The sequence below is a fragment of the Phoxinus phoxinus genome, assembly GCF_949152265.1.
Source record: "Phoxinus phoxinus genome assembly, chromosome: 21".
In the NCBI taxonomy this organism is placed as follows: Eukaryota; Metazoa; Chordata; class Actinopteri; order Cypriniformes; family Leuciscidae; genus Phoxinus; species Phoxinus phoxinus.
In genome coordinates this window covers 7,630,973-7,648,985 of record NC_136896.1, presented here as the reverse complement: position 1 = coordinate 7,648,985, position 18,013 = coordinate 7,630,973, and the positions used below count along the sequence as shown (strand labels likewise).

Sequence of the window (18,013 nt, the reverse complement as noted above, 5' to 3'; positions counted from 1 at the left end):
TAATTTGGTGGATATTGTATTTAGCCTACATCTTTCAGATAGCCGATACTGATGACTCAAATCACTTACAAGTTCCCATGAACAAAACCAGTTTGACTCTTTGGAGAAAAACAAGGCTTGGTTTTCCTGTGAATAAGTCTGGAAAAACAAGATAGCTTTCAAATGATAAGCTGAGAATATTTGACCCCAACTTCCCTGTTCATAAGACAAGTTTACTCATGTTTTGTTATGTGTGAACACACTGATATCAAAAATAGCAATTAAAGGCAACTGGCCTGACAAGTTAACCTTAAAAATTGTGCAATATGTCAGTTAACACGCCTGTCCTCAGTGACACCGTTAGCAAGGAGACAGCTATGTAAACTGGGATCTGAAAAATCACAGGTCTGATACACAACATTATCAGAACAGAGATTGGAGTGGCTTGAATATAAATTTTTTAGTGATTGTATGAACAGGTGTGTCCATGTTGGAAGATCTTATTATACACCGTTAGTCATTCCACACCGATAATTACAGAATTATATGGTATTTTGAGATACTTGCTGGGATATATATATACTACGGTATGTTCCATGCACAGATGAAATGTCATAAAGGGAACGACATGAGGGTAAATGATGACACAACTTTAATTTTTATGTAACTAAAGCAGCTAAAAGATCCATAATAAATTATAAAATAACTGAATCATTCAATTCAAAAGTTTTTGATATGTTTTACATCATGTACGAACACTACTGTTTGTTAACAGAAATATATTTGCATGTGACATTTATTCTTGCTCTTTTATAGGCAATGGATATCATATCACGGAGTAAGTAAATAAAGTATGTAAAACAGTAAGGATATTTTGGAAGCGATGAGCTGCTCTGCTGTTTGGACAGAACACGTGTGATGGCTCCTCTGACTGTATGAAGCAGTAACTATGGATGGTATGCGAGTATGTCCTCAGTTCGAGAAGAGGAAAGGTCCTTGAACATGCTTTCACACACATATTTCGATAAGTAACCGCGCATTCATGTGCACATAAATATGCTGACACATAGCCTACACACACGCGCACGCACACACACTTAATATCCACTTTAATCAACAACGTTGGACACAAGTTGTATTGTGGTTGAAAATGAAAATCGGGTTGACGTCAGAAACCAACATCAGTCTTTATTTCCAACCATTTGGAATCCAACCATTATTTCCTTTATTTCCAATCTGTCCGACGTTGGATGTTGACGTCAATCTGACAGTTCTGACTTCAACCAAAATCATCCCCTGACTGACGTCTGACTACTTTCTACACAAGGGCCTGCCCTTGACAGAAATGTAGTGGAGTAAAAAGTATGATATTTGTCTTTCAAATGTAGTGAAGTTAAAGTAAAAGGTTTCCAGGAAAAATAATACTCAAGTACAGATACTCAAAAAGTGTTCTCAAGTAAATTTACCGCACTAACCCTACCCCTAAACCCACCCATCACATCTCTGTGGTTTCCTCACAAGGACAAGGATTTTGGATATTACCATCTTTGTAGGGACATTTTGTTCCCATTATGTAGTGTTAACCACACACACACATGCACACACATGCACACACACACACACACACACACACACACACACACACACACACATTCGATTCTACCTACGGGCAAATACGTTGGACACGTTTCAAACTCAGACAAATGTGAAAACAAGGCATTAGAAGATTTACCTAACAGAGAGTCACACATACAAATAAAAGCGTCTCTTTCATTTAGACCTGAATCAGACCAGGACATTTTAAATACATTAATCCCAGCGCCAGAAATGCTCTTTGCAGCACAATAAGCCCTGGCATATTTTCTGTCAAGGTCTGCACATTCCTGACCCTCAGTAATGCCTTCCTGCTCTGTGTAACTGCCTGTGCTAGAAACAGCCATGAGAACAAAAATCATGCATTATTGTCAGGTATTTCTTTGTGCAAAAGTGTGCTCTGTATTACAATTTTTATTTTTATTTTTTACAATCGCTAGGACACATACTTAGGTCACTTTTTCATAACTCTTCACACAGTGAGCACAACAGTCTATGTGTGAGTTAAACTGTTGATAATTCATCATTGCTTTGGCACAAAATGCATTCAATTACATCTGTCAAATTACAGGAATTCTTTTCTCACTTCCACACAACAACCGCCAAAACATTTGCACATGCTTACACTGTTTTCAAACCTGTTAAACTTAAGTTCTAAACAATAACATAATGCAAGACTGAATAAGACAGCAATTTGCTACATTTCGACGGTAATATTGTAATGAAATATATTTTAAATCTAAAAATCAAATACTATAGAAACAATTGGACCATTGTAGATGAACCCCTACAGGTGTTACTCTTTCAAGTTCATTCTATAGAAATGGAGCCAATCTCAGAATAGTTTATTACAGTATTGTGATGTGAACGTGGACCCAGCCAGAGAGAGAGAAGTGGCTGAAAGAGGAAGAAGAGTGGCTTTAAGAGGGAGATGAATATGCGTGGTGGAAGAAGAATAAGAGCTGTAGTCTCAGATGAGATCGGAGCTATACTGTAATTGATCATGTAATGGTCTTTCAATGAGAGAGAGCGCAGCCAAATCTGCAACGCTTATCAATGGCATCTATTGTTAGAGGTTTTCGGCAAACCAACAGGTAAGCTGTATTCTGCAAGGGCATCTGACTGAGTTGCACATTACAGTAAAGAAGGAAATAGAACAAACAAAGCCTCCAAACCTACTTGTGTGTAATTGCTTTTGCATTTCTGCTTAGGACTCAACGGTTACCTCACACATGTGGGAGAGGATGTTCACTGATGTGCAGGAAACTGCAATCGTTCAGTCGTCAGAAACAATGGCCAAAAACTCAGAGATTCGAGACAGAGTGTTGGCAGACAAGGTTACTTTTGCAAATATCCACAGTGTAAGAATAACAACTATTAGAGTCCTGGAAAAACATCAGGTCAGGACAGTTGTACACTGCCTTTTGAGAGGAACTCTGAACAAGTCAAGAAATTCAGGAACCAATATGTCCAGGTAAGATGACAATAAAACACAGAACTGTTTTTAAACAAAACCAAACACACTCAAAGACACATTTTTAGGTATAATTTATACTTCTGTAATAGTCTATCTCTTATGTTGCCTTGTGGATTTATTTTAGAGAGTCATTGAGATTGGAGGCAGGCAAACGCCCCACATATTCATCTTTGTGAATGAGGCTGGTTTCAACTTGGCCAAAACACGGCGACGAGGAAGGAATGTGATTGGGAAGAGAGCCACAGTGGATGTCCCGGGTCAGAGGGGTGCCAACATCCCAATGTGTGCAGCAATATCCACTGGCGGACTGGTACACAAACCTCTAATTGGGCGTCTCCTTGCGTTCCTGCATGACATCTATGGAACGGAAAGAGATGCAGTGAGCAGAAATCAGCCAAAATGTTTTATTGTATGGGAAACTGTGGCATTTCACCACTCCCGTGCAAACACAGAGTGGTTTGCTGCCCATCCCAGGATGGTGTCACTTTTCCTCCCACCTTACTCTCCATTCCTCAACCCCATAGAGGAATTGTTTTCTTTGTGGAGGTGGAAGGTTTATGACCATCATCCACATGATCAAATGTCCCTCCTGGACGCAATGAACGCTGGATGCCTGGACATACTGTATCAACAGGAGATTGCCAGGGCTCGATAAGGCATGCCAGAAGATTTTTTACTACGTGCATTGCCCTAGATGACATAAAATGTGACAAAAGACTGAGTAGATTTGCATTTCTGTATCGGTGGATGGTGTGTATACAAGTTCTTGTATTTTGGAATTACTCAGTGACAAAAAAAAAAAACCCACTTAAAATATATTGAAGCATATGCATCATGTCTGATTCACTCCATAACATATATTCCAGTGAATTCTAAACAGGTGTCCTTGTTTTACAGAAGAAAACATTGCATGATGCTACCTGTCAGTGTTTTTAGGTCATTTGTATGGGTGACAAAGTGTGTTTGTTGGCTGACAACCTTTGCTGGTGTAATGAAAGTATGGCTTGACTTGAGACATGAAGCGTTTTGGTAGTTTTAGTGGATTGTTGTTTAGTGGCTGAAAGTTGGTTAGGAGAAATGTGTGAAGAGTTTTGAAAAAGTGACCTAAGTATTGAGAAATCTGTCTAACATCATATTGATTCATATTTAGGGCCTATTTTAGGGCCTAAAATATTGTTCTTGGCACAATAAACACCATTCATTTAATTATATATATATATATATATATATACCATGTATGTATCATTGTATATAAATGGCATATATCGTGAAGGAATATTATAAAACAAATATAACTACATAAATGTTTTCAATAAATTACAATTTGCGTAGATTTTTCAAAATGTTACATAATAATATGTGTGTGTGTGTGTGGTCAAACCATTTTTATGATGTCACTTTTGTATGCAGTCAGAAAGAGTAATTATAGGCCTATACTAAGAAAATCAAAATATTCTTTCACAATATATGCAGTATACAGTATACACTGTGTATATGCATAAATATTTTTAAGAAATTACATTTTGGGTATACATTACAGTAACATGAGTTAAACAGAGTTAAATCTGTCAAATAAATTTAAGTGATGTCATACAGGCATTCACGATATATAATAAGAACACAAACGACACCATTTGCATAGCGATGATGTCATGAAAAGATAAAGTAAACATCGTGGAACTATTTAGTTCAGCTCAGCTTGTGTACAACCTGCGCACGTCTGTTTTTATTATCTTTAAAGTTCTGTCCTTTACTCTTTTAGGACAAATTTACCTGTTGACGTAAGACAACACACTGGACAAACACCTGGACTCCTCTGGGACGCTCTTTCTTGTTTCACTGCCTAGTCATTACGCTTTCTGCCACCCACACACACTTCCCCATGTGTCAACAGTTCTTTAGCAATTCTGAGAAGTAGAAAATTGTCTGCAGAATTGTGTGCACTGTGTGTTATTTATAGCCCTCCACACCCCACTTGAACACAAAGTAGGGCCGTTATACAGCACACACCTCTGTTATACTGAGATATTTTCTTATGAATTGGATCTTTTTGTACTGCCTTCTGTTCAAATACTGCATGTTGGAGTTTTTTTACTTGCTTTGTTTACGGTTTTGTTGCGTGTTTGCATTGTGTCTCTCACTGGAGGTGTTAGAGAGCGAGAGCAGAATCCAAAGGCGGGTTTGGATGAGTGTGTGTGAGGGTCCTTCAGATGTCCTTGGCTTCCAAACCTGTAGAGGAACATTAACCTGCTTTCACACAGGTCCAGCTTTGTCCAGCTCACACAAAGACGTCACTGTTCCTCTCTTTTCCCAACAGGCTCACTGAGACGGTCACAGAATGACACCTTTGTGACAGGCTGCGCTGCTTTTCTATCTTGTCCAACAGCGGAATGAAATGAACATGGATAGTGCTATTGATGTATTTATCTCTGTTGCAAATATACATAAACGACATTGACTTTTCTGGGAAAGCACTTTTTGTAAAGTCATGATTTGCTTAGTGTGAGCTAATGAAGTAACTGCTGATAATTGTGCAGCAGCTTCCTGTGTTGTGAGGCTGTTGTGTGTAATGAAAAGTCACGACTCACAAGGTACAACAAATTGAATCCCAGCAGGGATCCCGCAAGGGCAACAAGGCAAACAATACATAGGAGTCATGAGAACGGTCCAATTAAGACCAAAGCCAGTCAACTCTTGAGGGAATTTTGGTATTCTCTCTAAAATCTGTTCGAGGCTCCTTCTTTCCAGAGACAAATAATCTGACTTATAGGGCATAATGTTTCTTTTTTATTTTTGTTCGCTCACTGTACATACAAACATTGTATGATCAATAAGTTATTACAACAAACGATTTTATATTGCTTTGACTCATCAACATAAATGAAGCAATTTTTAACTTTTTTAATAAGTTATATAAGATTCATACTTGAACTTGATTTTTTAAGTCAGTTTAATGTATTTTAAGTTGAAATTACTTAAACATCCAAGGTGATTGTACTTAAAAAAAAAATATATATATATATATATATATATATATATATATTATATAGCCTAATAAATTTTTTTTTTTTTTTTTTTACAGTGAATTGCTACTTTTTTCAACAACTCAATAAAAGAGGTGCTAAAATTCAGAAAAAAATAGCGTTGGTACCTCAGTAGTTAAAATTAATTATTTGTGCTCATTTTTATGTGGTTTGTTTCACAACAAATTTTGTTTCAAATTATTGTTCAAATTTAATTTGCCATAAATTAGCCTATAACTGTCAGAGTCCCAGTGGGTATAGTAGCCTACTTTAAAACCTTTTAATGGGTCCTATTTTTGTGATATCAACTTCAAATTTGTAACACATTTTGGTTAGACGTATGCCTTTTCTATGGAAGATCAATAATATGCATTTAGAAGGTATCGAGTGAATATTTCATGCGGATTTAAGGTGTGATTTTTAAAGCCCCTAAATGAGTATTGGACACTTTAAGATACTTTTTTTCAATGCAACACATATGTTCAGTCACCACATACATTCAGCTAATGTTGACCAAAGACTAATTTAGCAGTAACTGCTGACATAAATATCACTTTAAAAACACTTAAAAATACAGTGTAGCCGCTTCTATTCATCTATGTTCTTTCAGCTTGAAGGCAGCACTTTATAAATGAGTCACTGGGTGTGTTTGATGAACTGTGAGGTGAACAGGAGTTTGCACATGAATTAGTTCTGGTTTACTGAATTTGTGTGTTTTCCAACAATTGCTTTAACTATAACGTCATAGACACTTTGCAAACATGACATGCCCAGTGAGGTTACATTTTAAGCCTTTGTTTTTCAGGGCTATCGTTTGAACTTTATACAAAAATGACAAAGGGTCAGTCTTTTGAAGTTGGTTAAGAATGAAGATTGTATAATACAGAATATTTGAATTGTTTGGGCGAGTCTGTATGAATAAGCGCTGCGGTGACTCCATAAACCAGATAACTCATGGATCTCTGTAAAAAGCCTCAATTTCTGGATGAAAACAGCCGGTTCGTCTACCTTATGAGATTATGCAAATCTGTAAACAGATCTAGTTTCAGCTGGAGTTTAGTTCAGGTTTATACAATGCCCTGAAGTGAGGATTTCAGCCATTTAAATGGAAAAAACCTGTTCCTGTAATGAATTGTTTTGTTAAACCCATCACCTTTTATGTTACAGTAAGATTACATGTACAACACAATTCTGATTAATATCCCAAAATATATCATATTAAAGTGCTGAAGCCGGTTTGGGTGGCTAGCCAGGTACTGTATGTTTCAGTTTAGCTTGCGCCATGAAAGTGTCTTGGCTTTTAGCAGTTCATAACTTATGCTCCATGGCTAACCTTCTCAGGTGCAGGTTACTGAAATTGGACCAATCAGAGCAATGTGACACATTTCTGATGCCATAAACTCACCCCAAATAAATATATTTGTTTATGGACAAAATAAATTAATGTTTGAGGTGTGTTTATTCAAAATATTCTTATTATCACATCCTGGTTTTTGGAATGAAGTCTTACCCAGAAAATAGATATTATCGAAAAATGACGCACCCAAACTTTGACAGGTGGAAAATCGAAATCAACTTGTCTTGTGAAATGTTTGCTGCCAAATTGCAAACAAGTAATTTACATTAGATATATTAGCCTACATCATTAAAACAGGTTGGTGAAAATGAGGAAAACGTATACGTCCGCAACACCTACTCTTTCATTAAATGTGTCAAATGTCCTTCTAGATTAGAATAACAAACAGCTGCAAACATTATAGCTATTCAATGTCATTGGAGAAAAGATGCTTGTGTCTCAAGGACAGGTTTTTATGTCTGCTTTCTCCTTAAATACCCAGCACATTGTGCTCTCGATGTGAGGAGAAAATGCTTATCATATTACCTATAGATTCAGCATCTAGATTTTACCGGCAGCACTGAACATTTGATACACGGTCAGGACGGGCTGCAGGGAAGACATCCAAGAAGGCAACCGGGGTGAACCTGTCTACACCAATGAAGGTGATCGGAGACAGTCGAGAAACTGCAGGCGCATCCTAAATCACGTTTTATACCATAAAACCGAGAAGGTTGTGTTTTTATTGTGAATTCAGCTTGGGTGGATCCTGTTATCTCACCAAAATGAAATGTAAGACAGATGCTGGTGAACTGTTGAATATGATGAACAGGAGAAGATGTAGGGAAGGAAATTTAAAGGGCTAGTTCAACCAAAAATGGGAAAAAGTCATTATTTACTCATTCCAAACCTGTACATTAGAATGTGAGATGATGTTTTGAACAACACTGAGGTCTAAAAAAATTGGCCCCATTGACTTTCATTACGTGGAGGCAGAGATGCATTGATGACTAATTTGGTGGCACATTTGCATATATAGGTAAATATTTATTGGAATATAAAACCACTGATAATCTGCATATTGGAGAAGATTTACTGGAATAGAAAACTACTGGTAATAAATGCAAAAACTTTAGCTACTGCTGACTCTTTTATGTATGTGATTAATGAACAGTCTGTGAAGCTTGATTTGAAACCTCATTTTTTGAAAAGTCTGCATTAATGGACGAGGGAGCTACACCCCAAAGCTACACTCAATTGATCAGCATTGCTTCCCAAAAAACAACCTGCTATTTTATACGCCTGCACATACTACAAAGTCTGTTCTTTTTTTATTGTGAAATTGTATGAAATTGGAGCATTTATTTCAAATAGATTATAAACGTTTTTAATGTCACATTTGATTAATTTAATGCATCCTTGCTGAATTAAAGTATTCATTTCTAAAAAAAATGATTTTTTTTTTAAACAAAGGATTCATTTCTTCATCTTTCTGACTTTAACCTTTTGAACGGTAGGCCTCGGATCCGCCTCGTCGCACCCCCGTTTAATTACCACCACATTATTAAACAGAACTGATCAACACTGAACTCAACACTCAGCTGAACAATGACAATATTTTCTATTGAGAGCTGCTTTACAGTAGAATTTAACTCTGTTTGCATCATTGAATCATTATTTTCCTGTTTATCACAGTAAAGCTGCTTTGAAACAATATGTATTAAAGCGTTATATAAAAAAAGGTGACATTGGTCATTTGTACATAGATAATACAGCTATAATAAAAATAAAATAAAATAAAATAAAAAACAGTGTGAACTTGAACTATATGTTCCATGTTTTGGTCATGTGTTGCTGTAATGGCCGGCCGCCTTTAACAACCCGCCATCTGTAGCTCAGGCTGACATATTGAGAAACTTATCAGCAGCATCTATGTAAATGTAATGACTGGTTATGGTTAAGAGAATTTTCCATTCAACTAACTTCCCTTTGGGAAGTTATCCCAATGATGTCCCTGTGACGGTCATATGCATCAGTCTCACGATGACATTTCAGAATTTCAAAAATGTAGTTTTTCACATGGTAATCTGTTTGCAACTACAGCAAGATGAGTTAATAAATATCCTTTCAAAATGAATTTCCCATTCAGTGAAATTTTAATATACACTGTACATTAATCAACAGAACCATTACAAAGATATTGTGTTCAGATTGAGTGTAATGCTATTGTACATTGACAATAAATACAAAGTTCGGAAAATAATAAAACATCATTAGTCCGGTTGCTGCACCCAAAAATATTATGATTGCACATTATTTAAATTGTATATATGTAAATTAGGGTTTATGCATATGTATGGTGTCCAAAAATTACAGTGATTGAAGCAGCATGTCAGAACTCTATATACAGGATGAGACAGAAAACCAGCACACATTTATTTTACAGTCCTTTGCTCATCTGTGCTTTCTTAGTAAACAGCTGGTAGCATTGCAGTAGTCTATCCAATCATTGGTACAACTAATCTTTTTTAATGTGTCCCATGCACAAACAAGCCATACTGTACAATTCCACGTCTTCAACGGTTCAATCAGGTTGAGATAACCCAACACATTGTCTTTTAGTAGAGCAAACCAACTAAATGTTGCTCAGTTACTCTGAGTTCACACAAGTTGGTCTATGCAGTCGACCACAGCGATGGAAAGAAAAACAAAGTCACGAATCTTAATTTAGAAACACCAGGGGGGGAAAAACAGCTGGCGTGAGCAGATCACTGGGGTCTTCTGTTGAAATCTCCCTACAGAGAGAAATAGAGGAAACTTTAGATTACATTTCTGGGATCAACATGAAAACATTAATTGAATATTTTAATGTTACATTTAAAATCAAATATTGTAAAAAATACAAATAAAATAATAATAATAATAATATAATTTATGTGTAAGGTTAATTTAAACAGTGATTTTTTGACAGAAAGATGAAATAAGTAGAAATAGACCTTAATCAGACTGGCACCATATTTAAGTTTTAATATGCAAACAAGGCTGTGAGGGATAGAAGAACAGTACGTTCAATGGATTGTACTGTTGTTTGACAACATACATTGTTCAGCTGACGAAATGCCCCAAACATATAACTTTTAGTAGACAAAGGGGCTATTTACACAACAACATTTTCAACTGAAAACTTTTTGGCTGTTCATTTACACAACAATGTTGTGTTGGGGGCATAAAAATGCATACTTTTGAAATTTAAATAGTTTTTTTGAAAACGATATACCGTTATCGCCTCAATGCAAACAACAAAAATGTGAATTTGTGAAAACGGTGACATGTTCAGTCTCTAGGCGCGGAGTGTTTCTTAAAGTGAACACCGCATGAACAAAGCGTTTTAGTCATTTTCGTGGAACCGTGTGTGAATGGGATCATTTTGAAAACTTTGTTGTCTGTATGCGAAAAAAACGAAAAAAACTGTTTCCATTTTTAGTACATCATTGCGGTGTAAACAATGAAAACTCCATAAAACAGTTTTGAAAGTTGTGAGTTGTGAAAATGATATGATCTAGGAACTTTAGTGCTTGCCATTGTAAAGACTGCGTCTATCCTTCACAGCCTTGTTTGCATCCATGTTAAATTCAATATGGAGACTAACCAGACCAAGGTCTGAGAATACACAGACAGATGCCTCATGTGACAGAGGAAAAACAGTAATTAAATGATTAAAAAAAGGAAAAGCCAGAAAACATACAGTTTAGTTTAATAGATTTGATCTCTTCATCCACACCCTCATACCTTCATAAAAAAATGAAAATAATTATAATTAACAACACAAATAAACACAAACAAAAAAAAAAAATCTTAAAATGGCTTTTAAATTCCTCCATCCCAGACAGAAGGCTACAGTCACCAAGTGCATTCTAGGAATGAAAGCAGTTCTTGAAAGAATGACTGACAAGACAAAGACAGAGAAGAATTCCCCACGGACGTGTGTAATTGAGAGAGACGATGAAGTGTGAGGCAAGACCCAGAAATTTGAGAAGAAAGTTCAAGTTGAAGGATGTTTTGTGTGGGTGATATGCATGCATGTTGAAAAAGGAGGAAGACAGGTGAAAGTGAAGAGCGATAGGACTGGAGAGACCCAAAGCAAACAAACACAGCATTACTAATGCTCCCCCAAGTACATTTGAATATTTTCTCATATCATCAAGTTGTGTTGATGGGCTGGTGTGACCGCTTTGGTCTCTGGGTGGGTTGCCTACGGATGCTCGTGGAATTTTATTGTCGTACGGTTCCCCCTGTGGCTACAGCCGAAAACACAGTCCAAATAGATATGGCAGGTGAACACACAAATGCACAAACACATTCAGATCTATGACATTGAAAGTAGATGTGGACTATATGTAGCTCTCTTTTATTATTTTTTGTTTGTGAACAGGGACCACAAGGCTCGGTGGTTGTATGCATAGTCAAATCAGTAGTAAAATATGTGCACTCACATTCCCCACTCCTTTGGTGATGAAGGCCAGTTCTGTCGGCTGATATATACTTCGGTGTTGGCCGTTATAGCCGCCGTATGGGGACACAGGCTTATTACCTGAGAACACAATAAATAAAGATGTTAAATGTTTGGACTTGAATACACCATTTCATGACAAATACAAATACTTCAGGAGACACTAAAGCTGCTATATGCAATAAATGTGAATAGATAACCCGTTTCCCACTAAATATTAGTATAAAAGTTTTTCACATTGTTGAAATTAAACTCTTTAGAATATCTATTTGGCATATTTATTTGAATATACACTATAGTACTGTTCGAAAGTTTGGTGTCTTTTATTTTGCAAGGATTCATTAAAATGACCAAAGTTATAAGGTTACTAAATACTTAAATGCTATTATTTTGAACTTCTGTTCATCAAAAACGATCAGACTCCAGAAAAAACTGTTTTCAACATAGATAATAAGAAATGTTACTTGAGCACCAAATCAGCATATTATAATGATTTCTGAAGGATCATGTGACACTGAAGACTAGAGTAATGATGCTAAAAATAAAAAAACAGCTTTTCCATTACAGAAATAAATTACATTTTATAATCTATTCAAATATAAGTGTTATTTTATTGTAATAACATTGCTAAATACACCTAATAGCTTTGTATAACAGTTTTTTTATATCAATGTAGAATTTAAACACACTTTATTCACTTATTTTGGTGGACAAGCGCAACAATAAAACAATGTTATGTTTTAATAACCTAGATATATACGCCTTTCTTTTATCATAACCTCTGAACAAATATCTCAATTTATCTTAAACACCAGACTTGTGCATTATGACGCACTGTGGTTTGATAAGGTTGGTGCAGTGAGGCAGAAATGTCCTCATGCTCTCTGAAATATACTGATGATACCGTTGCCACACCTCAGTCTCCGTGGAGACATGCTAATGTAAACACATGCTTCAGGGTCTGTGTGTTCTCATATTGACTCATGCCAGGGTGAGAGAGGTCTTCCATTTTGCTCTGGATATTCATTTACTAGTGAGATATGACTCCTGAACGTTCCTAACACTCCCTGTTCAACACAAACTGACGCATTCCTTTTACTTCACAAAACCACAAACGATATGCAAATATTGATAAACATGAGGAAATGTTATACCGATGGTACGTCATTGATAGATTGTTGAATATGCAGTATGCAACCGTACTGTGAATCAGTTATTGGTTGAGTAAACACAGTTGTTGATTTATAATAGAAAGGTTTGACAGCTCTGAATGCATGGAAACTCAGATGCCTGGGGTTTAACTTCATGGACATCAAAAGGCAGAAAAGATATTTGCATGTTTGGTCAGAGGAAACAAGCAGGTGCAAAGAAAAAGAGAGAAACAGACAGAGAGTGAGAAGACAGACAGAGAGGAGGAGAAAGAGGAAGAGAGGATGGATGAACAGCATGTTCAGTGCGCTACCATCAGATATTAGACTGAGTGGATTCAAACATCAGCATATCAAATTCAGTGGTGTAAGCAGCCGTTATTGTGAAATTCAGTCCCGTTTCCAGCATGTTCTGCAGCTTTGTCCTCTCTCAAAGTCACACGTTCCCTCTCTGCTTAGTATGTCAACACACACAGACATATTGGGTTTCTGAATTATATAATTGGCATTTGGCAGGCAGAATTTGTTTCATTTGTAATTACAGCACGGAGCTTTTGAAACAGCATAAACTAGAGGTGTAAGGTTACATGCCTGTACACAACGTCAAAGAAGTTTCAGATCCATAAACAGTAATAATTAAGTTGAGAACTGAGAATCCATCCTTTAAAATACTCAGAATCATCAACGGGATGATTTTCATGATGTTCGGCTTAACAGTTTTAATACGTATTAGCGCCAAATTAGGCCTACGATACAGTATATGTGAAACCTGAACATAGACAGTTTGAGCATTAAAGGCCTGATTTTTTTTTCTTCTGAAATACGTCAGAACATGACGCATAATGCAACAAGTATACTTTACATTCTCAGTGCTTGTGGGTGTGAACGTTCTGCAGTCAGTTTTCTCATACATGCCAAATATAGTACGTCCACGCTGATGCGTTAGTCTTGTTTACTGTATAGCTAGCTATCAGGATCCTTCTACCGAATTTAAACGGATTGCATCTGTCAAATGCAAATTGCTATTAGAAACATTAAAGAATCTGATCACAAATAAAATCATTATAAATGTCTTTACTGTCCTTTTAATAAATCGAATGATAAAATGTGACAGTAAAGACATTTATAATGTACAGTAAAGTACATTTATCGTACTAAAGATTTCTATTTCAAATAATCACCACTTTAATTTTCTATTCATCAAAGAATCTTATCACAGTCTCCACAAAATTATTAAGCAGCACTTTTTTCAACATACATAATAAGAAATGTTACTTGAGCACCAAATCAAATCAGAATATTAGAATGATTTCTGTAGGATCATGTGACACTGAAGACTGGAGTTGGAGTAATGATGCTGTAAATACAGCTTTGCCATCACATAAATAAAATTACATTATATATTAAAATGTATTAAGAGTAAAAAGTTATTTTAAATGTTAAATGTATTACTTGCTTTTAACCCCAAAATTTTAAATGGTAGTGTATACACATTTTAGCAGATGGCCAATAACATTTTAAAGAACGGAAAAATACATTATATTTTACCTGATTACAGAACAAAAAACAAAACCTCAATAAATAAATATTATAAATAATAATAAATAGATGTACAGTAGAACATTTTATATCTGGCATATGAAAAAGCCCTTTATGTTCTCTGGTTCCAATATCAGCCCAATCAACCGATGCTGATAAAAAAACACTAATATTTCCTGATAAAGATATTATCACAGGTATATTATGGATCCCTAATAAAAACTAGCTTGTAAAGTTTATTAACTTTAAAGCAAAGATTATAAAGTTAAGAGGAATACAAAGTAAAAGCTCAAAAGCTTGCATTTACCTGGTTGGGGCTCATCCATAGAGAAGGCCTTATTCTCCATATATATACTCTGTGTGCTTTGTTCCTTCAGAATGGTCTCGTAACCTCTGCTGGGGTACAGATCTTCCTCAACAGCTGGATCTTCATCTACCTCACTCACACTGCACACCGCCGGCACGGTGTGGAACAGCAGAAACACCCATGCATTTGACACCAGTGCTATAGCCAGTGTGGGGTCATCCCATGTTGGCCCACCATTCTTTGAGTTCCCGTATACATACATGACAATCCACGCCACCCAGATGCCCACTGAAAACAGTCCAGTGACCAGGATGAGGGCTCCATCTTTGCACCAACGCTTGTGCTTACCTGCCAATATGGGTAAGGATGCCACTACGACCGCCAAGAGTAGAATTAGAACATATATGAGCGCCATGACAAAATCCTGGTTTTCAATGTTACAGGGAACAGCAGTGGCAGGAGAGAGGGTTCCGGTAATGTTAATTGGGTATCGTACAATTGTAATAATTAGCCATTCTGTGTTGATGACAACTTCCACCAGCCAGAGTCCAAGAGCGCCCAAACACCAAACCCAAGCTCTGGGCCCAGAGTTCCTCCTGGCTAGTATGTTCAACCTCACGGCTTGCATGAGAAGGCACGAGAAGCAGCCGGCGAACAACACCCCGAACAGAAAGCGGCGTGACGCGCACGTGGCGAAGTTCTTCCCGACGATGAAGGCGAACGTGAGAGCGAACAGTCCAAACGTGAAGATCAGGAACACAACGTGAAGCCCCAACGAACTGCGCCAATTCCTGTCAGTGATAAAGGGAAGGCTGGCTAGCAGCACGATCAGAAGAATCAGGGTGGCCACCAAACCAGCAGCTGCAAACGCCTCCACTACAACACCCCAGACAGCACTCAGGTCACACAGATTGAAATACAAGGAGTCCACATTAGCGCCACAGCCCTTGGGGATCAAAGTCTGTGCCAGTGATCCAGGAAGAATGCATAGAGCAATGAGGAGCAGTAGATGAAAACGTTGGGGTTTGGAGGTGAGGTGATCCATGGTTTCCAGCACCTAAGATCAGACAAGAGAGAAAAGCAAGAATGAGCATGCAAGCATGAAGCAATTAAGAGTTACTACATGATAGTGAGTGATATTGACTCAAAATCCTCCCCTTACATACCAAGGGAGGGAGTGACAACGTCAAAATCGTAATGTCACAGTCATTTAAACGTCACTGACAGGTTTGTGCTCAACAAGTGTGGCCCAGCCTGGACATCTCTAGAGGTGTGGTCTCACTAGACTTTCAGCATGCAAAATTACTTCAGACGTTGCGTTGAATAGGCATCAGGATTATATCATTTACATGATGATTTAGCACCGCCATTCAAACTTTTGGGGTCAGTATAAGAATTGTTTTAAAAGAAATTAAACATTTTACTCAGCAAGGACGCATTCATTTGACCAAAAGTGACAGTAAAGACTATGTTAGAAAAGTTTCCATTTCAAAAGAATAAAGACTGGAGTAATGATAGTGAAAATTCATCTTTTCCATCACAGGAATAATTTACATTTTAAAATATATTAAAATGGAAAACAATTATTTTAAATTTGAATAATATTTCACTGTTTTTACTGTAGTTTTTGATCAAATAAATGCAGACTTGGCGAGGATAAGAGACTCTTTTTTCTTTTTCTTTTTATATTTTAAAAATCATACTGACTTTAAACTTTTGAATGGTAGTGTATGTAAATTAGGGTATTTTTATAGATTCAATTCCAACTCTCGTCCTGCAGAGTTTAGCTCCAACTTGCCTCAACGCATCTGCCTGGAAGCTTTGTATGCTTAGTAAGACCTTAATTAGCTGGTTCAGGTGTGTTTAATTGGGGTTGGAGCTGAAATCTGCTGGGCAGTGGTCCTCCAGGAGCAGGATTAGACCCCGATCTAGTGTGACTGCACTTTATTAGCAGATATTAATCATTAAGAGCAGGAATTTCCACACCTGGATCTCAACCAAATCTGTCTGTTAATCATTTATTAGTCTTAAAGAATATTGATTTTCTTAGTTCCACTTTCAAAACATTTAAAGAAAAAAAAAATGTAAAAAGCCAAATGGACCGGCCCTTGCAGAAAACCCACAAGAATTTCACATGTGAAAAACAGTTTGCACATGAGAAACATAAATACAATGTATTACCATTTAACAGCTTAATACAGGATGAATAGGATTGAAATGGGACCTCAAATGTTTTGTTTGAAGAAAAAACAAACACTAAAATGGTCAGAGCTTCCTGAAGAAGGAGATTACAATAAATCTAATTCAATCAGAAAACTCAGTACCCAAAACACATGAATCTTAGTATTTGGTTTATAGCATCATTTTTAATTCCCTAATAGCCCTTATATATAGTAAAATCAGTATATAACAACACCTCCAATGTTTTTCGTAAAAATGAACCACAAAGAATCGAATTAGACTGAATTAAAGCAATGAACAAATCTCATTACAACCTGAAATGAGACCGTTAACCAGGAGTGATGAGTCGGTTCCTTTTTAACAGGTTGTGTCTGTTTGATCACATTACACTGATTTTATTATTTAATCAATACTACTGATACTGCAGGAACCGCTACAGTACAGTTTGTGCTTAACTGAAGCCAGTCGTTTTCATATCAGATTGATAAAGTCTACTTGTATAACATAAATGTATATTTGTTTGACTCTTGCCCTTGAAGAACTCTGGTTTTCTCTGTAAATCACAACATTAGCTCGGGTATATTACATAACTGAACTGAAGCTCCAGCAGAGGATTGAAGTTTTTGAACAAAGAGTGTTCAAAGTATAGTATCATATATTCTAGAATAAATGTCAACAATGTCCCAATTAAACATTCAACATGCATTCTATTATTTGAAATTCAAAATTAGATTAAGAAAAAAATATATATCTTAACTTCCAAGCCTTTTTCCCACCATAGTGGGGAATAGCGCCAGGATGAGTATTTATATTTTCAGTACCCTAATATACTGTTATACGTAATATAGAGTTAAGTCACATATAAAGATTAACAAAATTATACTGTGTCATAAGACAAAGCTAACAACGCCAAGATGAGC

At 36.5% G+C, this 18,013-nt stretch overlaps 1 protein-coding gene across 8 annotated transcripts in view; it reads right to left on the bottom strand.

Annotated features, from left to right (window-relative positions):
- Positions 1 to 9,489: 9,489 nt before the first annotated feature.
- gprc5c (G protein-coupled receptor, class C, group 5, member C) overlaps positions 9,490 to 18,013 on the bottom strand; it is a 9,848-nt gene continuing 1,324 nt past the window's right edge. For 2 of the 8 annotated variants that reach the window (XM_079595480.1, XM_079595481.1), the window contains 4 exons: positions 14,913 to 15,969; positions 11,902 to 11,999; positions 11,587 to 11,706; positions 9,543 to 10,203 (listed from right to left, as the gene is read on the bottom strand). In XM_079595480.1, coding sequence (XP_079451606.1) covers positions 10,177 to 10,203; positions 11,587 to 11,706; positions 11,902 to 11,999; positions 14,913 to 15,957 — 1,290 coding nt within the window. In that variant the 5' untranslated portion in view covers positions 15,958 to 15,969 and the 3' untranslated portion in view covers positions 9,543 to 10,176. Of the gene's footprint in view, positions 10,204 to 11,153; positions 11,198 to 11,586; positions 11,707 to 11,901; positions 12,000 to 14,912; positions 15,970 to 18,013 lie in introns of all 8 variants that reach the window. The other 6 variants (XM_079595482.1, XM_079595483.1, XM_079595484.1 and 3 more) reach the window with 5 other exon arrangements.